This window comes from Rhamphochromis longiceps, linkage group LG3 (genome assembly GCF_057381845.1).
Source record: "Rhamphochromis longiceps isolate RC_006_pf linkage group LG3, R_longiceps_female_GT1.1, whole genome shotgun sequence".
Taxonomy (NCBI): domain Eukaryota; kingdom Metazoa; phylum Chordata; class Actinopteri; order Cichliformes; family Cichlidae; genus Rhamphochromis; species Rhamphochromis longiceps.
Window position 1 is genome coordinate 31,614,269 of NC_140559.1, and position 22,995 is coordinate 31,637,263.

Here is a 22,995-nt window from a genome sequence, read left to right on the forward strand (position 1 = left end):
GCTGAGATCCGAGCTGCACGCCCCAGTGTCCTTGAGGTGTACAGGTCCTGCAGAGATGGGAGTCTGCAGCCAATCACCTTCTCAGCAGAGCGCACAACACGCTGCAGTCTCTGTTTGTCCCTGATAGTGGCTCCAGCGTACCACACGGTGACGGAGGAGGTGAGGATGGACTCGATGATTGCAGTGTAGAATTGCATCATCGTCCGTGTTGGCAGGTTGAATTTCTTCAGCTGCCTCAGGAAGTACATCCTCTGCTGGGCTTTCTTAATGACGGAGGTGATGGTGGGCTCCCACTTCAGGTCCTGGGTGATGGTGGTACCCAGGAAGCGGAATGAGTCCACAGAGGTGATGGGGGTGTCAGTCAGGATGATGGGGGAAAGTGGAGCTGTGTGCTTCCTGAAGTCCACAATAATCTCCACTGTCTTCTGGGCATTCAGCACCAGGTTGTTGTGGCTGCACCAGGACACCAGACGTTCAACCTCCCTCCTGTAGGCAGACTCATCCCCATCCGAGATGAGTCCAATAACGATGGTGTCATCTGCAAACTTGATTAGCTTGACAGAATGGTGGGTGGAGGTGCAGCAGTTAGTATACAGGGAGAAGAGCAGGGGAGAAAGAACACAGCCCTGAGGGGAGCCGGTGCTGATGGTCCGGGAGTCCGAGACATTCTTTCCCAGCCTCACGTGCTGCTTCCTGTCCGTCAGGAAGTCAGTGATCCACCGGCAGATGGGATCAGGCACATTCATCTGGGAAAGCTTGCCTCGGAGATGGTCTGGAACGATGGTGTTGAAGGCAGAGCTGAAGTCCACAAACAGGATCCTGGCGTAGGTTCCTGGGGAGTCCAGATGCTGCAGGATGAAGTGTAGGGCCATGTTGATGGCGTCATCTACAGACCTGTTGGCTCTGTATGCAAACTGCAGGGGGTCCAGGAGGGGGGCCGTGAGGGTCTTGAGATAGGAGAGAACCAGGCGCTCAAAAGACTTCATGACCACAGATGTCAGAGCCACGGGTCTGTAGTCATTTAGTCCAGTGATCCTAGGTTTCTTGGGGACAGGGATTATGGTAGAGGACTTGAAGCAGGCAGGCACATGACATGCCTGCAGTGAGGAGTTGAAGATGCCAGAAAACACTGGGGCCAGCTCGTTTGCACAGTGTCTGAGGGTGGCAGGAGACACACCGTCTGGGCCGGGAGCTTTTCGAGCATTCAGACTCTTAAACTGCTTCCTCACACCTTCTTCATGAATATGAAGAGTTGTAGTGGGAGGAGGTGGTGTGAAATCCTCTTTTGTGTGGGATGAGGAGGGGGGTGTTGTAGGTGAAGTGTTTGAAGGTGGTGATGGCTCTACGGAGGGGGGAGAGGTGGGGGAATGAGTGTCCAAAGTGTCTCTATTGTTGGGGCCGTTGGAGGTGTGAAGACTTCCTGATGGCTCGTCAAAACGGCAGTAAAAGTCGTTAAGGGTGTTGGCTAAGAGCAAGTCATCAGTGGAGTGGGGGGTTTTGGCTTGTAGTTGGTGATATTCCTAAAACCTTTCCACACAGAGGCCGAGTCATTCTCTGAGATCTGCTGCTGCATCTTTTCAGAGTGCTGATGTTTAGCAATGTCCACTTCTTTAGTGAACCTGTACTTGGCCTCTCTGTAGCAGTCCCTGTCTCCGCTTCTGAACGCCTTTCTCTTTTCCAGCCACAGCTTTTTGAGTTTAGGAGTAAACCAGGGTTTGTCATTGTTATAACTCACCCTGGTGCGTGATGGCACAATGCTGTCCTCACAGAAGTGGATATAGGAGGTGACAGTGTCCGTAAACTCGTCCAAGCTGTTAGAAGCAGCCTTCATTGTGTCCCAGTCTGTAGACTCCAAACACATGCGAAGCTCCTCCACAGCCCCGTTGCTCCACAGTTTTTTGGTCCTCATGACAGGTTTGGAGAGCTTCAGCCTCTGTCTGTACGCGGGGATTAGGTGGATCATGACGTGGTCAGAAAGTCTGAGTGAAGCGCGGGGCACCGCACGATAGGCCCCGCTGATCGTGCTGTAACAGTGGTCTAATGTCCTCTCCTCTCTGGTCGGGCATTTAATATACTGCTTGTATTTGGGAAGCTCATGGCTCAGATTGGCTTTGTTAAAGTCCCCAAGAGCAATGATGAGAGAGTCCGGGAATGTCCGCTCCATGTGCAGTATCTGCTCCGCGAGTGCGCACTGAGCTGCCTGCGCATCCGCATCTGGCGGGATGTAAACAGCGGCCAGGATGAATGAAGCAAACTCCCGCGGAGAATAAAACGGTTTGCAGTGAATAAAAAGGTATTCCAGAGAGGAAGAGAAGTGCTGAGCAATCACTGTTACATCTGTGCACCAGCCACTATTAATGTAGAAGCAGACACCTCTACCTTTGGTCTTACCAGAGAGAGAGGCCTGCCGGTCCGCGCGCAGCAGATGAAAGCCTTCCAGCTTGAGCACGCAGTCCAGGATGTCCTCACAGAGTCACGACTCCGTAAAACATAAGACACAGGAGGAGGCAAAGTCTCTGTTCATGCTTCTCATCAGGGCCAGCTCGTCTATTTTATTCCTGAGTGAGCGTACATTGGAATGGAAGATCCCAGGAAGAGCAGTTCGCAGTCCACGTCTCCTCAGACGCACGAGTGCGCCGGCTCGCTTACCTCTCTTTCGGCGTCTCACTTTCCTGATCAGAGTCTGCAGTAAATCTGCCGCAGATGCGACAAATATTGGAAGTAAATCCGCAGGTGTTGTAGTCCTGTAGTTAAGAAGCTCTTCTCTGGTGTAAGAATATCCAGAGCGTTCTCACTCCCGAGGCGTAACATGTCGACGTTTTGTCACGTCCCGCGGCGTTCCTGAGGAACGCGAAAGGAGACCTTCGGCGTTCTTATGGTACGCGGCGGGTTATGGCTGGAATCCAGTGAATGACACTTCCGCGGTAATAGACGTTCCAGCCCTGTATTCCAGCCCTAAACCTAACCTTATCCCTAGCCCTAACCATAACCTTATTCCTGACCTTAACCAGGTCTTTAATGATGTTAAATAGCGTGTTTCTAAGCGATTTGAAGAAAAAGAGCGAACATGTGTAGATTCAGTCCAGACGGTTCTCATATGTCCTCTTTTTTCCGAGGTCGTCATTTAGGAACGTGGTGGGTAGCCGAAAACGTAATATGGTGACGATTTGTCACCTAGCGTAAAATGTTACGCTTTGGGAGTGAGAACGGGTTGGAATATCCAGAGGAGTGCCCAGACACAGAAGTTATGCACAAAAACAAAACAGAAGTAACGCACTGAAGCACCAGGGCATCCATACGCGGCGCCATCTTGGATAGATTCAGAGCAGTGTTTAAATCTCGAGGATTTATGCATATCCTGATTTCATCTTTGCCCTTCTTGTTGGTGGCTACCATGGAAGACACCCAGTCTGTCGGCTCTGAGACGGGAGTAATGACGCCTAATTTCTCCATCCTGACCAGCTCTGCCTTGACCCTGTCTTTCATGGCCAAAGGGATGCGATGTGCTGGGCGAACAACTGGTTTCACATCTGGGTTCAGTGTCATGCGATAGGTGACTGGCAACCTCCCAAGCTCATCAGAAAATAAGTCGCTGCATTCTGTGATAAGCTGTTATCACAGAATATAGCTGACAGGTCATCTGCAGACATGCTCAATTGGTGGACGTCATTGCTGAATGATACAAGTCCTATTTCTCTGCATGCACATAGTCCAAGTATTGGCTGAACATCTTCATTAATAACAAAGAATGATAGCACATGTGGCTGCCCATGCAGAAAACACTGCAGCTTAATTACACCTGAGGTTTGAATCTTGCTGCCTCCAAATGCTACTAGGTTAACGGACTGGGGGTGTGCTTTCATTTGTTTATCTGCTCTTATAATGTTAACTGTTTTCTTGGGAACCACATTACATTTAGCACCTGTGTCCACCTTCATCTCAACAGGAATCCCATTAATCTGCACGGTGACAAAAACTTCCTCTTTGTATTTCACATGCACATCAGTCGCATGGATTGCATATTGCAGATTTACACCATCAACGTAGAATGTGTCATCTCCGCTGTCATCAGCTTGGTCTGGTTCCACATGATGAACTGACTTTCTGTTTCTTGCTACATTTTGGGTAGGCTGAACAGCTCTGCAGCGTTTCTTAAAATGATTCCACTTTTTGCATGCATGACACTGCTGCCCAAAAGCTGGACATTTGCTCTTTTTTGCAACATGAGCGCCCCCACAGTTAGTACAGTTAGTGACATGCTGTGTTTCAGACCTGTCTCCTTGTATTTTCATTTTATCTCCTCTGTGCTTTTTTGTACATGTGGGCTGGAGCACATCAACATTTGATGCAGATTGTTGAGGAAAAGCAAGTGTTTTATTATGCTCTTCAGTCATTTCATGAATCTGGCAGACGGATAAGGCTTTTGCTAGCGTTAAATCACTATCACGCAGTAGCACTTTCCTTAAATTGTCATTGTTGATGCCACAAACTAGTCTGTCTCTTATTAGTTCTTCACTCAGATCACCAAATCTGCAGCTTTTTGCTTTAATCCGTAAATCACTTACATAGGATTCAACAGTCTCGCCAGTCCTCTGATTCCGCGTGTTGAACTTGTGTCTTTCCATAGTGACGTTGGTTTGTGGGCTGCACATTTCTCTGAATTTCCTTTTGAGGCACTCAGGATCCTCCTTCGATTCTGCAGGAATGAGGACTCATCCTCCATCATCGGGCTCTCTCACTTCTGGCGCGTAAACAAAAGACCGCTCCCGTTCTATAGCTTCGGGACCTGCTAAGTTGAGCAATATGTAGGCTTGTGTGCGCGCTGGCTTGTCAGAGTGTGCCGCCGCTATAAAAATGTCAGACTCTTGCTCAAAAATGCGCCAATTTTCAGCAACATTACCATTGAAAACAAGCGGGTCAGGCCTCCTGAATCCTTCCGCCATGCTGTCTGCAGTCCGGATACAAAAAAATGCACCCACAAAATAGACTTGAGACGGGGAAAAAAAATACTGTTCGTGTTCCGACGCTTCTGACACCATGTTGTATGTTCTCCAGTATGATAATGATGAAGCAGTAATCTCAGTTAACGTGGTTTTATTAACCAGCACAGCAGCAGAGAACTTACATGCTTGGATTCAATAACGGAATGGCGCCTATACCACTCAAAACATACACACACCTGCACGGAGGTACGGCAAGCGGATTAGGACAAAATACCAAACTAACAGCAGGTTATCTACAATCAGTAAATAATTTTTGATTCTATTTTACTAAAAGAAAAAATGCATTTTTCAGGACAAATACACGTACAGCTGATGTAATATTAACACTTTATTTATCTGATTATCTTCTAGATGTCAGTAAACTCTTCCTCTTCCAGTGACTCCACTTTTCTTCACCCAAACCTTTCTTCAATTAACGCCCACATTCCAGTTTACCTTGAATGCCTCATGTCAGAACCAGGCTCTCTCATCTTCACCACATTCAGCATCACAAATTTGTTCCTCCTCCTCCCTCTCTGCATCTTCATCCTCTACCATGGCTTCCAAGAATGGCGTAAGAAGTGCTCCCCCTCTACGATAAGCCACTCTGACAGCTTCACCTACCACCTGGTCATCATGGAGCTGGTCGGCATCTCAGGGAATATCCTCAGCTGCTGTGGTATCTACAAGAAAAATTTGAACATGTTAGAAGTAGGGGACACTCTTTTTACTTTGACGTGGTACGGAGAGAATTACTTTCAAACTCTGACCTGCGTGGAGCACTATCTGGCTGTTGTTCACCCCATAACTTATGTGAGCCTGAAAAACCAAAGAGGGATCAGAATCCGAAACATAAGCATTGGCTGTATTTGGCTGTTTTGCTTTATAGGTATAGGCTGGGTGACGAATAATAATGCCTTTCTCTTTTTGGATTTTTGCCATTTGATACTATTGCTGATGGTTGTCTCCTTCTGCAGCCTTTCTGTTCTTTGTGGTTTGATTCATTCAGGACCAAGAAAACACGGTGGAGGCTTTGACCAGTCAAAGCAGAAGGTGTTTTACACCATTGTAGTCATACTGGGGCTGCTGGTATTAAGGTTTTCTTGGGGTCTGGTTTGGGCTGTACAGTGCATTTCAAGAGAAAATGTTAATTGTGTTACAATCGGAAGTCAAGTCTGGTTTAATCTGCCGAGCAGTCTGGTGTTACCACTGCTATTTCTACACAGAAATGGTAAATGTGTGAGCTGTATAAGCAACAATTAGTAAAAATGGGTCTAACTTTGAATAAAAAATAAAATAAAATAAAAAAAAACAAAAAAAACCATATATATAAATATATATATATATATATATATATATATATATATATATATATATATATATATATATAACTATATATATATATATATATATATATATATATATATATATATATATATATATATATATATATATATATATATATATATATATATATAGTCTTGTGTGTGTCTTGTGTGTGTCTTTCAGAGTCACTTACCACAGGTGTCTTACCCTTGTTTTTGGAGAACGTACCACTTATATAAGTTTTGATTTTTTTATGCTTCATTGCCTGAATGTCACCAGACAGATGCAAAAACATGACATTTTTAGGAGGAAGACATAACTTAGATCTTGGCATTAAGAGTGACATGTGAAGGGAATTTATGCTCGGACGAAGGGGCCTTTTTATATCAATGTGGACATCATTGTCTTAATCTATCTGCTAAGCTGCTGCAGCAATTGTATGTGTGTGCATGAATACATATTGTAATGCATTAGGATTATTTATTTTTGGTCCATTGAGTCTCTATAATAATTATGGTAATACAAAACTCCAATTTTTACCATATACAGAGAAAGAAAAAGTAAAGAAAGAAAGGAAGAAGACCAAATCTGAAGTCCTGCTATTGTTTCTTGAAATGTTTTTTTTTCCTTTACTGTTATTTACCTTTAGGAGTTGTGTGAAAATATGATATTTCTCTATCACTGTATGCCCTTCTAATATATAATAATTTATATTCTTTCTTCAATTATTATCAGTTGCTATGTAAAGCACAGGTTTCATGTATTAAAGAATACTAATAAAAACATGAAATACTTTAAATCTATTCTTTTAATTCTGAACCTGCATATACATAAGAAAATCCATCCATCATTTGCTTCTGCGTATCCTTTTCAGGGTCGCGGGGCGCGCTGGAGCCTATCCCAGCTGTCTCAGGGAGAGAGGCAGGGTACACCCTGGACAGGTCACCAGTCTGTCACAGGGCTAATACATAGACAAAGATAACCATTCACACTGACATTCACTCCCACATTCACACCCATGGGCAATTTAGAGTTTCCAGTTAACCTATCCCCACTAAGTGCATGTCTTTGGCCTGTGGGTGGAAGCTGAAATACTCAGAGAGAACCCACGCAAACACGGGGAGAACATGCAAACTCCACACAGAAAGACCCTGGCCTGAGAAAAGAAAAGAAAAAGGAAAGAAAATAAATAGAAAAGCAAATTCAGATGATCTTATAATTATAATAAGCTATAAAATGTAGCTTAACTTAATTTACCTACACAAACATAACAACTATCAACTATCAACAAGTATCCAACAGACCGTGCCAGAAGACAAAGATTTTTGATAACATTCGAAGCGAGTGTATCTTTTTTAGATTGTAATGTTCTCCCTCAGTACCTGATGTGGTGCTGTTCACCCTGTGCTGTGCACTTTCCTACTATGTTCGTTTCAGGTGACATCAAGGACATGTGCTACAAAGCACGTTCTGATTACCTAACATCAGGAATCCGGACAGAAAACCACACAATAAGAATTATCAAGTCAATAAGTCAACACAGGTTTTCACAATTTAGCTTTGAGCACATTAACATGAGAGAAGTGCATTTGGCAAGTGTACTGGCAGACTGATTTTACAAAGGAATATAAAATGTAACAGGCTGGACTGGTAGTCTGCCATACTGGGAATTTGCGTGGTGGGCTGATACACTGGGTCAATATTGTGTGTTTTTTTCTCTCGCTGAAAATGCTACATCCAGATGAACAGAATAACATTTTTGGAACTTATTTTTTTTGTTTTTAATATAATTATACAAGCTATCAGTTGGCTTGAAGGGCCGCTGTTAGCAGCTGCATTGTCAGCAGTAGAACCAGCAACAGCTAGTAACAAGCTCTCACAGTCAGACAAAGTTGCTGATGCTAGCGTAAGCCATGCGGTAGTGTAGGAGAAGTAAGTAAGTGTTATTATTATTAAGCGCTTTTCACAGACAGACAGTCACAAAGTGCTGTACACAAAGATTGAAAGAAACAGTACATTCAATAGACATTATACACAATGTAAAAGGTTAAATATAAGTTAAATAATGTGAAGAATATAAAATACGTAGATAAAAAAAAAGGCTTGTTTGAACAGAAAAGTTTTTAGCTGCTTTTTAAAAGGATCCACAGAGTCAACCACACGCAATTGTGGTGGTAAACTGTTCCACAGTCTTGGTGCAACAGACTGAAAATCTCTGTCCCCTTTTGTCTTCAGTCGTGCACGGAGAACACCCAACAGACTCTGAGTCTGTGAGCGGAGACGACAAGCAGCAGTGTATTTTATAAGAAGCTTGGATAACTAATCTGGGACTTGGCCATTTAGTGCTCTGTATGTTAAAACAAGAATTTTAAAGTGAATTCTGAACTCTATTGGTAGCCAATGTAAAGAATTTAAGATGGGAGTAATGTGAGCACGCTTGCTATAATGAGTTAGTATACTGGCTGCTGCGTTTTTTATTGCCTGGAGGCGAGAGAGAGATGATTTATCCAAGCTAGTAAACAGGGAATTACAGTAATCTAAACGTAATTACACAAATACATGAATGAGTTTTTCCAGTTCAGCTGAGGAAACCATATATCACAGTTTAGAGATGTTTCTTAAGTGAAAGAAACAGGAACGAGACAAAGATTTTGCATGACAGTCAAGGCCCAGAGAAGAGTCAAATATTACTCCAAAATATTGAATATTTGCCTTGACAGAAGGACAGAAAGAGGCAAGAACCTGACTAATTTTAGAATGTAGCTCAGGAGGAGCTATGATCATGGTCTTGGTATTGTTCGTATTTAGAACAAAGTAGTTGCTTGAAAGCCAATCATACACCTGAGTTAAACACTGGACTAGGGTGGACAGCCTATCCAGCTGATGAGGACATATGCAGCTGAATGTCATCAGCATAAAAATGATAAGACAGGTTGCTAAAAGATTGAATAATACCATCTAAAGGAAGCATATAAAAAGAAAATAATAATAGACCTAAAAGTGAACCCTGTGGAACCCCACAGGTCAGGGCAGCAATGTTAGAGGTGAACCTATCAGTCCTAACAGAAAAGGTCCTATCTGACTAATAGGAAGAAAACTAGTCTAGGGCAGAGCCAGATATACCAGCCCAAACCTTAAGCCTGTTAAGTAGGATTTTGTGGTCGATGGTATCAAAGGCTGCGCTAAGATCAAGCAAGAACATGGGCTAAGATAACAGAACAATTCCCTGCATCAGATGCCATTAATAGATCATTATAGACTTTTAAGAGAGTGGTCTCTGTAGAGTGCTGCTTTTGAAAGCCAGACTAAAAAGGGACACAACTCAGTAATTTATAGTGACCTGAATTGATTTTCAACAGTTTTTTCTAGTAATTGTCAGGTTCCTGGGTCTGTTGACCCAGCGTTTTAAGTTTTAGTTTATTTGGATGTTATTTATGTTTAAGTTCATTAGATTAGCGAAGTTCATTTGGTTATTAGACTCCTTGTGTTTTCTTCCCCTGTATTTAAGTTTCCCTCACCCTTTGTGTATATATCCTGCGTGTCTTATCTTGTCAAGTTTATATTGTCATGTCTGCATCTTTTGTTTCCTCTTTTATTTTGAAGGTCTGTGTCCTATGTCAGTGCAGTCAGCTTTGCTTCCTTTGTCTTGTTATGTCTGACACTAGTCAGCTGTTTCCCCATGTGTTTCCACTTCCCCTAATCACCCTTGTGTGTATTTAGTCTGTGTGTTTCTGTTCATTCTTTGTCAGGTTGTCTGTTGTTCACGCCATGTTTTCCATGCCATGTTTCCAAGTTTCATGTCTAGGTTTTTCCTTGTTGTTTATTTAGTTCTCCAAGTTTAGGTTGATGTTAGTTTTACTTCAGTTTGCCTTGCCCTTTGTTTGCACCTTTTTTACCAGCCTTATTAAATGGCTCGCTTTTTGTTAATATTCAAGTTTTGGTCCAAGTTCCTTCGTGTCTGCATTTTGGGTCCTCCACGTCAAATTCCTACAGTCTGCCTCTGCCAGACTGTGACAGTAATTTCCGTAAATAATGGCAATTTTGAAATAGGCTGATAGTTGGTAGTGTAGCTAGGATCTAAATTCTGTTTTGTTTTGTTTTTTATTAGAGGAGTTACTTCTGAATGTTTAAAATAAGACAGAACACAGCCTTGCCTCAGTGACAGTAGTCCCAGGATGAGATGGACGAAAATGTAAGTGTAAAGAAAATAGATGGGGACATAATTAGAAAGGGAGAGATACAAGTAAAATGACTAGTTACTTTGATCATGATAGCTAAGCATAGCATTTATCTGTCATATGCTGCACTCCGGTGAAACTAAGATTTCCTAACCCAAAACAACTGGGCCACCCTGACTGAAAAGAAAACTGTGCCATTATCAATAGTCAAACAAATTAAAGATTCTGAGCTTTAGTTTCCCTGGAAAATATGAGAGCAATAAGAAATTTTCCTATAGAAATTAACTGTGAAGAAAAAACATTCATAACATATGCACTTGTTGTGCAACATGCAAAAACTCCCACAGCCCTCCTTTCACCTGCTACACAAACACATGAACTAATCTATAAAAGTGATGTATATTCCAGCCTGATATCACTTTACTACAGTCTTAAACACAGCAAGAGAAGGTTGGGCTGCTGGCAAGGTGAGTGTCCTCTAAAACCTGTCTCAAAATTTCATTTACCAATATTTGAGGATGAAATGACATTTTATTGATGATAATAATATGGAGAATTCAACCAAAAATCTAAAATCGGAACTCATGTATATTTTTAGAGATTAGTCAGTGGAGTCAGTGGAAAAATAAATAAAATAAATAAATAAAATGAAGAATTGTAATTGGTTATTAAATAAAATAACTTTTTTTAATCATATTTTTATAAATAATTGCTGTGGTTAGTCATGCCACAAAGGAAGAGAGTTACAGGAGAGGATGTTGAAGTATTTCAAACATTTACGCCATGTGATGTGCATTAATTATAAAAATAAAGCTATAATTTACATTTAAAGTCATCTTATCAATCATTACAAAAAAAATAACACTGTTGGGAAATAAAACACACTTTTTAAAAGTTTGGTTTTGTTTTTTTAAAAAAAAACTGAGGTCAGATTTAATATTTTCAAATGCACATTTATGAAAGGGACATGGAAGATATCCTCATAACAGGGTGGAGTTAGCCACATATAGGTATGTGTTTGTATGTGTATTTAAGGGAAACCATTTCTTGAAATATCTGATAAAGTCTGATTGTTGTAGTTTTCTTAGTTCTTTCTAGGTCTTGTAATTCAAACACAGTGTGCGCTTTCACTTTCTTATTGTGGGTGTTCTGCAGTGCTCACAAACACTGTTATGACTGAAATTTGCAATTTGAATATATTTGTTGGAGGAAATCCTCTGGCCTTCTTATAGAGTGTTATTTTCTAGGGTGACACTGTTTTACCTGTCAGTATTACATCTTTCAGTTAACACTTCTGCTGTACCTGCAGTCTTTTGGTTGACTCTTCTGAAAGGACAGATATAATTGTCATGGTCCTGGGTCCTGACAATAATTCATTGTAATTTCCACATTTAGTTAATCCACCCTCTCTTATTCTTTTCCAGATATGTCAAGAAACTTGTCTTCCTAAGGCTTCCCCCTTCATCCAAATCTTTCTTCTATTGGATTCCACCTTCCTTTAGGCATGGATTGTCTCCTCTTCAGTCCAAGCTCTGTAATCTTCTTCACATACAACCTCATCACTATTTTTTTCCTCCTTCCAATCTGCATCTTCATCCTCTACCGTGGTCTCCAAGAATGGTGGGAAAAGCACTCCATCTCCTCAACAGCACCAATGAGGCACTCTGACTGCTTCACTTACCACACTGTCATTGTAGATCTGATTGGAACCTTTGGGTGTATCATCTGCTCTTGTGGTCTCTACATAGATAATTTAATAGTAATTTTAGTTGGGGGGACTTTTTATTCTTTCATCTGGTCTGGAGAGACTGTCTTCCATGTTCTGACATGTGTGGAGCGCTACCTGGCAGTTGTTCATCCTACCACCTACCTCAGCCTAAGAAAAGAACGAGGAATAAGAATCAGAAATTTCAGCATTGGATGTGTCTGGCTCTTTTGCTTTTGCAGGGTTGCCTGCAGTGATGGATGACATCGTCTTTAAAAGTGTCAATTTTTTCCTCTTGATATTATCTATAATAATCTCCTCTTTCTGCAGCCTTTCTGTTATCTTTGTTTTGATTCGTCCAGGCCCAGGAAAACATGGTGGGAACAGGGAAAGGGTTGTCCAATCAAAGAAAAAGGCATATACCATTGTGGCCATATTGGGTGTTCTGGTGTTGAGGTTTGCTAGTGGCCTGGTGAGAGGTATATCTGTATATTTTAAAAAGTACGGATTGTGAGCTAATAACAAGTGTTGTCTGGATTAACTTATCCTGCAGTCTGGTGTTACCGATGCTATTTCTACACAGAACGGGAATTTATGTGCTGTCAGAAAAGAAAATGTATTGAAGTTAAGTCTAGATTGGCTTAGATCAGGGTTTTTAAACTCATCTTACATTACGGCCCAATTAGAGCCAACTTTAATCTTATGTGGGCCAGACAGGTTTCCCCAAATCTTATAAACAGTATATTTGCATAATGACTGATACCAGCCCACTGAAGGAACAATGGGCTGGGAGGTCAGTTCCTTAAGTTCCTTAAGAGAAAGAATCATAACTTCAACAGCATAAATTCAATTATAGTAGTAAAGGTGATTCGTAAAATAACTCAAATGTATAATTTGATTAATTTGGTTTATAGTTAATGATCAATGGGGAGGTCTTTAGCAGTAGAAAAAGCTGTAAAACTTGTAAAAATACAGTTAAAAATCCAAAATTTAGGTCCACCTTCACATATTCCAAAGTCATCCAGTGGACCGGATTAGTCTTCACCACGCCGATTCTGTGTCCCTGGCCTTATGTTTGACATCCCTGGTTTTATTTCAAATTACTCTAGGTGCACTTAGATAGACCAGTAGACCTACTGGTCTATCTAAGTGCACCTAGAGTAATTTGAAATAAAACCAGGGACCACCAAATGAGCTGCATAATTTGACTTTGTCCATGATTTAGACTCTCCTGTGTCCCGTTTTCCCCAAAAAAATATAGCATGCTGGCCACCTAGAGCCATTGCAGTTTTCCACATTATTCAGTTGCTTGGAATAATACTTTTGTCCATAAACTGTAATATACTCTAGGTCCACTTTCTTGGACTGCTGCTGTCTGAAATGGGCTGTGAGCTAAATATTCTATCTGAGTATCTATGAAGAGGTTTATGTTGCTGCACTGAAAAACCCCTTGTGTGTGAATGTGTGTGTGAATGTGTGTGTGAATGGGTGGATGATTGAATTTAGTGTAAAGCGCTTTGGGCTCCTTAGGGACTAAGTAAAGCGCTGTACAAATACAGGCCATTTACCATTTGTGATTGATTTAGTTTTTAGCAGATTGTCACAACTGAAAATAGTTTACATAGAAGATACTGAAGATACCAGATTTTCAGTATCTAACTAATGTTTTGAAGTTGTAAGGCTCAACTTTGAAGCCTACATTCTCCATTCCCAGATTGTGTTGCACTTCGTCAAGTCTCTCTACCACTCACTAAGTATTTGGCATTGTTTACAGACAAGTCAGCATCATATATACATGTTACAGGCAGTCAAGCATCTGCTTAGTGACCACTGCAATCACAAGGGAACTTTTGGTGCAGGTTTTTGGTTCTTTACGACTGATTTTAACTAGCAACTGCCAAAAACCTCCTGCAACCAGTTTGTCGAGGAATGCAGATTTGCCCTTACCAACCTTCTTTCCAAGCTCCTTAGACCTTACCAACCAGTTACTAAATTCTAACCAAAATGTGCAGTATGTAGAGAACCACTTCATGTGTTTTTACACCAAGCTCACTAAATATGCAAAGCAGATCCAGGGCTACTGTCACTGACTGCATGTTTGTAGAGTTGGAGATCATTCACAAGAAGTTACAAATGGAATTATTACATAATTCATCAAAGGGATGCTTTTGTGGCACACAGACAAGCATGTAAATATGGTAATTTTTTTCCCCAAACCCAGTCTGAACTTTAGCCACAAAGCGAAACACATTCTGATGTACACACTGGCAGACTTATTCAAAGTAGACAGTTAAAATAAAAAAAACGGACTCTGTAAGATTCTTGAAAACAAAATGCATTAAAAAATTCTAATTGGGGTGTGGTTGATTTTTTTTTAAATAACCAAGTGGTATAACTCTATTTATTTACACTGTGTGATTTTTATTAATATGTTTATCTTTACTTCATTATGTTTTATGCATAATCATCTGTTTTGATTTCATATTTGTGAATGCTGTGGGACATTTGAATATAGAAATTCTCTTGCTGAGGAGACAGGCTGACACTTGCATTATCTGTCGCCCCTAATTTGTTGATGATTTGTTTTGCAAATATTGGGTCAAAGATTAAAGTTATTGAAGATTAAAGTTTGATCTGCTTACACCACAAGATAATTTTTTTTTACTAGTTCATCAAATTTATTAATTTACGATAAGGTTGATGTAAATGTCCGAACCACATTCATTGTAATCTATCAAAAACCAAGAGAAAGAGTGACAGTGTCAATAATATCTAAAATCTGACTTATTTGTAGACAACCAAATTTACCAAATCTGTACGTATAAGATAGTTATGACTTATTTTTGTAATCTAACTGCTTCACTGAATTGGAATTAGACAACTATAAAATATGCTAATGTTTTATATTATTCAAATATTTTATATTTGTATGCAATTTGTGCATTTTGTTATATATTTGGCATTTCAGTCTGACACAATTTTCAAAGTGAAGTTCTGCTTATCAGATCATTAGCATTATTGACATAAACATTATTTGACTTCTATGGTCTCGTCCTCAGTTTGGACACTGAGTTACAGAAATTGACCGTGAACAATGATTTGTTTTGCATCATGCAAAAACCCCACAGCCCTCCTTCCACCTCTTACACAAATACAATATTTTCCTCATGATCTAGATTTAGATCATTCTCAACAGTCTCTGATTCTTAGCACAACAGACAGAAGATCTAATATAAACACCATTGACAAGGTGGGTTTCATTTAAAGCTTTCAGGTGTTTTAAATATTTTATTGTTTGATGATCTAAAATAACTTTCTTATTGATGTTTTTATTGATTAATTAGTATTAGTGCAAATGTTTTCATATGATATAATACCAATGTCAACATTTCAAAAGAGGATGTTTCCAAATGTCCTGCCAAATATCAACTAATCAATCAAATATTCAATCAATCAATTTTTAAGAAGACACACAATTTCCTGTATTTTTTCATCGCTGTTTTTCAAAATGTCATGTTCCTCTTTCAGATATGACCATTCACACATCTTCTGACTCTCTTCTTCATCCCAATGCTTCCTTGGTCATCTCACAATTTCCTTTAGACTTGTACTGCCTCATGTCCAGACCGAGCTCCTTCATCTTCACCACATTCTACATCGCAAACATCTTCCTCCTCATCCCTCTCTCCAGCAAAATCCTCTACCATGGTTTCCAAGAACGCCAAAAAAATCATTCCACTTCCTCCGGAGCAATGATGAGTCACACAGACAGCATTACCTACCACATGGTCATCATGGAGCTGAGTTGTCTCTCTGGGGGTATCTTCTGTTGCTGGGGTATATTCAGGCACAACTTAACAATATTGTTTGTTGGAAGGCTTCATTATTCTTTCACTGCGTATGGCGAAATCTTATTTCACAACCTGACCTGTATGGAGCGCTATCTGGCTGTCATTCATCCCATTACCTACCGGAAACTGAGAAGTGAGAGAGGGACCAGGATCAGGAATGTCAGCATTGGCTGTGTCTGGCTGTTGTCCTTTTTCGGAATGGGTTTGGGGATGATGAAAGATGTAATGCTAGCAGTGGATTTTTGCCTCTTGGTATCATCTTTGACAGCTGTCTCTTTCTTTAGCCTTTCTGTTCTTTTTGTTTTAATCCATCCAGGCCCGGGGGAACAGGGTGTGGGCAGGAAGAGGGTTGACCAGTCAAAGCACAAGGCAATTTACACTATTGTGGCCATACTGGGAGCATTGGTGTTGAGGTTAGCAAGTGGTCTGGTCTGGGCTGTTCTCCTTGAGGCAAATGAAAGTAATCATTGTGTAATAAAGGGATGTGTTTTCTGGTTTAATCTGCCCTGCAGTCTGGTGTTACCTCTGCTCTTTCTACATAAGGCAGGAAAATTAGTTGTAGTTTGTAATAAAAAAATATCCAGTGAGGTTGAAAGATAAATAAAGTAACTACAGATATAAGAAGATAAAGATCAAAACAAAGCGTGTAATTGACACACAAGGTCACCATGTCCATTTTACGCTTCGCCAAAACGTGAAATAAACACACATACAGACATTGCAGTAAGCTGCAGTAACAGCAGATGAGGTATGGCCATATCACAGTAGACTGTCGTGTCTATAACACATTTCTGATGTGATACTGGATTGAACACTGAATGCTGGTAAATCACTGTGCTGATCGTAAGTGCATATTTATTTAAATTTTATTTGATTTTTTATGAGTTAAAGAAGCCCACTTTAGGTCAAAGTTTCTTCTGTTTTGATCTTACTTATTGTTTATAGACATGTCTGTCTCTTTAAATGCTGGAACTTTAATGTTTAAATGTTACCAATTTCTTGTGAGGATTTCTTAGTCAGCTGTTTGATTAAAATTAATTTAATTTCAAGTTAAATAGATGTCTCTAAATTAATGGAAATGCTTTATTATTCTTCCTGTGTATCCGTCTGGTTACAAATCATGTAATGTTCATGTACTTGCTATATTATCTTATTTCTGAAATAACAGATAATGTGATTTTTTGGTGTCAGAGAGAGAGAGAGAGAGAGAGAGAGATACCAGGTGACTCTTTATTGACTCTTTTTTTCTATCTGAAAGAGTGACACCGTCTCTTATTAATGATAAGGTACACTGTGCATTGTTTGGCCACTTTTCTTGGTGAGGACCAAAACTGCCACCAACAAAAGTTATTATATAAATGAAACATAACAATTTCTTCATATGTCACAGTTTGTATATTTTACCTCTATTTTTGATGCATTTAAATACAATTTTGTCATTTACTCTCTTTTTTTTGCATGTATTGTTTAATTATTCCATTATTTCAAATACAGAGGCAGCATCAGTGAAACAAATGCATTTTGAAATTTCCAGGCCACTGCAATCAATTTACAATTGCAAATGTAGGCTGAATTGATAGACAGAAAATGTTTTGATCACATAAGTGGAAGTTATTGTTTTACAGCAACAGGATAATGACAAAAATTGCACAGCCTAAAAAGTTAAACAACAAAGTTAAATTTAAAGTGTGACAGGACTCAAGGTAGGCAAATTTACCTATACAACAGTGATTAGGGATGGGTATTGATAAGATTTTCACGATTCCGATTCCATTTTCGATTCTGTTTAACGATTCGATTCTTTATCGATTCTTTTTTAAAAAGGAGAACACTAAGGTCCATCCATCCATCCATTCGCTTCCGCTTATCCTTTTCAGGGTCGCGGGGGGCGCTGGAGCCTATCCCAGCTGTCATAGGGCGAGAGGCAGGGTACACCCCGGACAGGTCGCCAGTCTGTCGCAGGGCCAACACACAAGGACAGACAACCATTCACCTCTCATCATGATCACCTAAATGCACAGTAATGTCAGGTTTTGTAATAAGACAGATCGCGCTGACATAATATGCACTGTTAGTTGATTATTTACCTGCCGCATTAACGGAAGAGGACGTGCAAACGTTACCGCTGCTGCTGGGTTGAGATTCACGAGTCCGGAGCGGAATTAAAAACACGACATTCATTTAAGGTCAGTGTAAGCTTTTGCATATTCGCAGTGTTTCCTCCCTTAAATGAAATATCTACTTTTCAAGCACTGCAAGTTGCCCTGTTGTCATCCGTTCTCTTAAAGTATAACCAAACTTTTGAGCGTTTGAGCCGCTTTCGCGCCGTGTTTCCTGCCAGGTAAATGACGCTCCGCAACGTGGTGACGTCATTCGGGGCGACTGGAATCGATAAGGGAATCGTTTGCAAAAATGGCAAACAATTCCAAGGAATTGAAACAGTAGGAACCGGTTCTCAACAAGAACCGGTTTTCGATACCCATCCCTAACAGTGATCAAAAGTAAATTACAGATGAAGTAGTGAAAATTGCATTACTAAATAATATGTAGCCTATAAATAATAGAAAAAAAACCAGCTACAAGCAGGTATAATACATGCTATAGCTGTGACTGTTTTTATACAGTTTTATAGAGAGCAGTACGACTAGTTACCTGAAGTAAAGTGTTATGGCAGCGAGGTTGAATCACTCTGAAATAGAAGGAATTCTGGGTTGCCCATGATGGGGAGCAGTTCGTTCAGAAACCTCCTGCCCTTCACTGACTCACTCACTGAAGTCCAATTATGCTTCCAAATTGTCTTAAACTGGTGGTGGTCAGAGGGCCCGGTGGCGCCAGTGTCCGGCAGCCTCGCCTCTGTCAGTGCGCCCCAGGGTGGCTGTGGCTACAATGTAGCTTGCCATCACCAGTGTGTGAATGTGTGTGTGAATGGGTGAATGACTGGATATGTAAAGCGCTTCGGGGTCCTTAGGGACTAGTAAAAGCGCTATATAAATACAGGCTATTTAAACATGCAGAAAAAGAAAAAATCAAGATCAAGAAAATATGATTCATTAATAAATATCTTAATGTACTGAGTCAGCTTCTAACAGCTATCTTAGTAAAAGTCCAAAAACTTCTGCCAGAAACACAACACAGGAAAACAAAACCACAGGGTTTTCAAAGAAATCAATAAGAAATCAATAATGTCAAGGCCCATCCATGAGCATAGCAACTCTCGGCTAAATTGCCTCATTTTATTATAATACAAACCAGTCACGGTTTACATCATTCTTGTTTGTATACTGTGATGTCCTAGTAAAATATTTGATGGATTGCTGATTTAAGTTTATGATCTGTCACGTTTTGTTTGCCATGCCATGCAGAACTCTAATTTGTATCATAGATTGGAAACATTTTTTAAAAGGTTGAGATGACTGATGCATTATTTTGCGGTGCTTTCTGAAAAAAACTGATGTTTTTGGTTGGAAAGAAATTACACTGTTGAACAGTTTAAATTTGTTTTACAGGCAAAACTTTCATGTTATCCAGATACACACTAATGTGTTAACGCACTGTATATTTCAATGAGGCATCGGTTTATCCCTATATATAGCAGCAGTAAAGTAGACATGGTACAAGGTAGGTGTTTGTGTGTGTGTGTGTGTGTGTGTGTGTGTGTGTGTGTGTGTGTGTGTGTGTGTGTGTGTGCGTAGTGTATGTTTGAGGCTTTTTTATCATTATTTTCTTTTCATTATTATTCTATATTTTAAACCATCAAGACCCTTCTGCAGATATATCTCATGATGCTTGCATTTATTTGATTGATGCAATGCCAAACAATAACAATAGTAATAATAATTAAAACAGGAAAATTAATTTGCAGTGTAAAATAATAATATCCAATGAGTTAGATGATTTGGTTAACTGTTAATATTCAATTAGTTAGAAATAGAAAGATTGTTCTACAGTTTGGGAGGATGTACACACTTCAGTCAGTGACAATACAGTAAAAATACCATAGCCACCGCCTTGCAGCCATGAACATTTGGTGGTTGCTTGGTTACTGGGTTGTTTTTTTTAATGTTATTTTGTTTAATCTTCCATTGTTGTGGGATTATTATTATTTATTTATTTTTTACTTTTGTTTTTTTGTTTTATTTTGTTTTTTGTTTGTTTTTTGTAAGAACCCATGATAATGAGCGTATCTTTTCTGTGACCTGTTTTTTTTTTTTTTTTTTTGCAATACCAAACACCATTTGCCTTTCATCATTTTTGCAGTTCTGCAAAATGACATAGGCAGTCAACATACAACATACAACATTTTTGATACAACGCACCAACTGTCTCTAATTCTGGGGGTTTTGTTTTGGCTGAAATCTGAATGCAAAAAACTTATGTGACGGCAGACTGACTCTTATTGGCAACTTGTTTTGCTTTTGATGCATCAAAGTGACTTTAAGATAAATTAGTCAAGGAATTTAACAAAAATAATTCTGTCAGTATTTGTGTTTGTTTGTCTTTATCTTAAATGTTAAATTAATCTGCTCTTTCAGCCAACTATATTATAGCGATAATAATTAAACCATTAATTTAAGATTATATGGGAAAAAAAATCATTCAGGCTGTAGATAAATCAACTATGCTGGTAAAGGTTTATGTTAATAACCATGGCACCTTTCTGTTTGAATAAACAGAGAGAAAAAAAAAACAGTTCCCAGCCTGTAATAATTTGCAGGCTTATTAAATGGTAAAAGACCTGCATTTGTATAGCGCTTTTCTAGTCCATAGGACCCCAAAGCGCTTTACACTACATTCAGTCATTCACACACTGGCGATAGCAAGCTACATTGTAGCCACAGCTGCCCTGGGGCGCACTAACAGAGGCGAGGCTGCCGGACACAGGCGCCACCGGGCCCTCTGACCACCACCAGCAGGCAGACATGGGGTTAGTATCTTGCCCAAGGATATTTGGCATGCAGCCAGGATGCAGCCAGGATGCAGCCTGGGATCGAACCATCGACTTTCTGTTTAGTAGCTGACCTGCTCTGCCACCTGAGCTACAGCCACCCCGATACCAAAGATCGGGGTGGCCACAAAGATACCAACAAGGACACTCTGGGCGTTTCCTTCATTTGCATAAATACAGACATTTTTTGCAGTCACAAAAAATGTCTATAGTCAATGTAATAATAATAATAATAATAATAATAATAATAATAATAATAATAATAATAATAATAGAAAAACATTATATTTAGTTTTAGATGTATAACATGGATTTGGTAGGAGTGGTAGTAATTTATTTTATCAACTAATATATTTTTAGCAAGGGTGTGTGCCCTGATATATTCCTGGAAAAAAATACAGAGCAATGGAAAATATTTTCCTATAGAAATGAACCATGACAGAAGATTTACAGAGCTACAATTTCTTTTGTGACATGCAAAACCCCTCCTGACCCATCCTTCCATACATTATTCAAACACATTCACTGATGTTTTAAAGTGCTTTATATTTTGGCCACGTAGGAGTTTATGACAGTGTCTGAATTACACGCCGTGGAAGTGAGATTCGACTGCCGATGAGGTGAGCCAATATTTTGTTTGTATTGTTTGATGTATGTTAGGTTTAAATGCCATCACTTAAAATAAGCACAACACTGTTCAGTTGCCAGTTTACTGAAAACATTGTGAAGTACCTTTGGTGAAGTAATCACCGTTTCAGCATTACTATACAAGAGTTCCTTTTTTATTTTTTTTTAACAAATCCCTGCCATTTTTCTCTGTGTTTTATTCCAGATGTCATTCAACTTTTCCTCCTATCCGAATCTTTCATCCGTCAATTCTGATCCCCTTTATAAGTATTGTCTCATTTTAAAGCCAAGCTCCTTCGTTTTTATCACATTCAGCATCACTAAAATCTTCCTCCTCCTCCCTGCCTGCATCCTCATCCTCTTCTATGGTTTTCAAAAATGGCAGCAAAACCATACTTCATCCTCAGCAACAACGATGAGTCACTATGACTGCTTCACCTACCACATAATCATCATGGAGCTGTTTGGTCTCTTTGGGTGTTTCATCTGTTGCATTGGTATTTACAGGGACTATCTCATCATAGTGGAGGTGGGGACCGCTTTAATTTCTTTCACCTGGTACGGAGAGGTGTTCTTCCACCTCCTGACCTGTTTCGAGCGCTACCTAGCAGTCGTTCACCCCATCACCTACCTGAGCCTGAGAAATAAAAGAGGCATAAGAATTAGAAACATCAGCACCATCTGTGCTTGGCTGTTTTCCTCTGCAGCAATGAGTCTGGTAATATTGGGGAACTTGTTTCTGGATTGGTGCCTTTTGATATTGTCTTTAATCCTAATCTCATTCTTTAGCCTATCTGTTCTCCATGTTTTGATTCATCCAGGCCCAGGAGAACAGGGTGCAAAAAAGGAGAGGGTGGACCAATCAAAACAGAGAGCATTCTATACTATTGTCATCGTACTAGTAGTGCTTGCGTTGAGGCTTGCTGGGAATCTGGTTTGGGGTGTTATGAATGAGTCAAAGGATAGTAGTAATTGTGTTATAATAACAGTAGTTTTCTGGTTTAGTCTGCCCTCCAGTCTAGTGTTACCTCTTCTATTTTTACACAAAACGGGAAATTACTTTGTGGTGTGTAACAAAACCTAATATAAAAAAGTGAGACTTACAAAACCAAAAGGACCACAGATACAAGACGAAGATATTTTTTAACCTCTATTTATTTAAAAGCTTTGGCTCCACAGTGCCTCAGTATTACTCTGGTTCTTGAAAAACAAATCTAATGTTGGATGCTGAATTCACCTTCTCAAATTGCTGTTGAGGTTTGTCTGTCTGCCCTCTGCTAAGGTCTTGAGACAAAGTTCATGAGAGTACAGAGACAGAATCAAGCAGTTTGGTCTTGCCCAAAAGTTTTCAGGGTGCAGTGCAACTCATTACATAAATTTT

General features: G+C 39.8%; 3 protein-coding genes, 1 long non-coding RNA gene and 1 pseudogene across 4 annotated transcripts in view; 4 read left to right on the top strand and 1 right to left on the bottom strand.

Annotated features, from left to right (window-relative positions):
* LOC146674142 (uncharacterized) overlaps positions 1 to 22,995 on the bottom strand; it is a 213,222-nt gene that overhangs the window by 68,812 nt on the left and 121,415 nt on the right. The window lies entirely within an intron of this gene.
* Positions 5,355 to 6,245, top strand: LOC146674146 (uncharacterized). Its single transcript, XM_085384857.1, has one exon. The coding sequence runs from the start codon at positions 5,355 to 5,357 to the stop codon at positions 6,243 to 6,245; it is 891 nt and encodes a 296-aa protein (XP_085240983.1).
* Positions 11,991 to 12,814, top strand: LOC146674147 (uncharacterized; annotated as a pseudogene).
* LOC146674148 (uncharacterized) lies at positions 15,809 to 16,642 on the top strand. The gene has a single exon (XM_085384881.1). It carries the CDS (start codon positions 15,809 to 15,811, stop codon positions 16,640 to 16,642), a length of 834 nt encoding a protein of 277 aa, XP_085241007.1.
* LOC146674149 (uncharacterized) lies at positions 21,820 to 22,698 on the top strand. The gene has a single exon (XM_085384893.1). The coding sequence runs from the start codon at positions 21,820 to 21,822 to the stop codon at positions 22,696 to 22,698; it is 879 nt and encodes a 292-aa protein (XP_085241019.1).

Coding starts and splice junctions, on each gene's coding strand:
- LOC146674148 (XM_085384881.1), top strand. CDS start 15,809: ATGTCCAGACCGAGCTCCTTCATCTTCACCACATTCTACATCGCAAAC.
- LOC146674149 (XM_085384893.1), top strand. CDS start 21,820: ATGTCATTCAACTTTTCCTCCTATCCGAATCTTTCATCCGTCAATTCT.
- LOC146674146 (XM_085384857.1), top strand. CDS start 5,355: ATGTCAGTAAACTCTTCCTCTTCCAGTGACTCCACTTTTCTTCACCCA.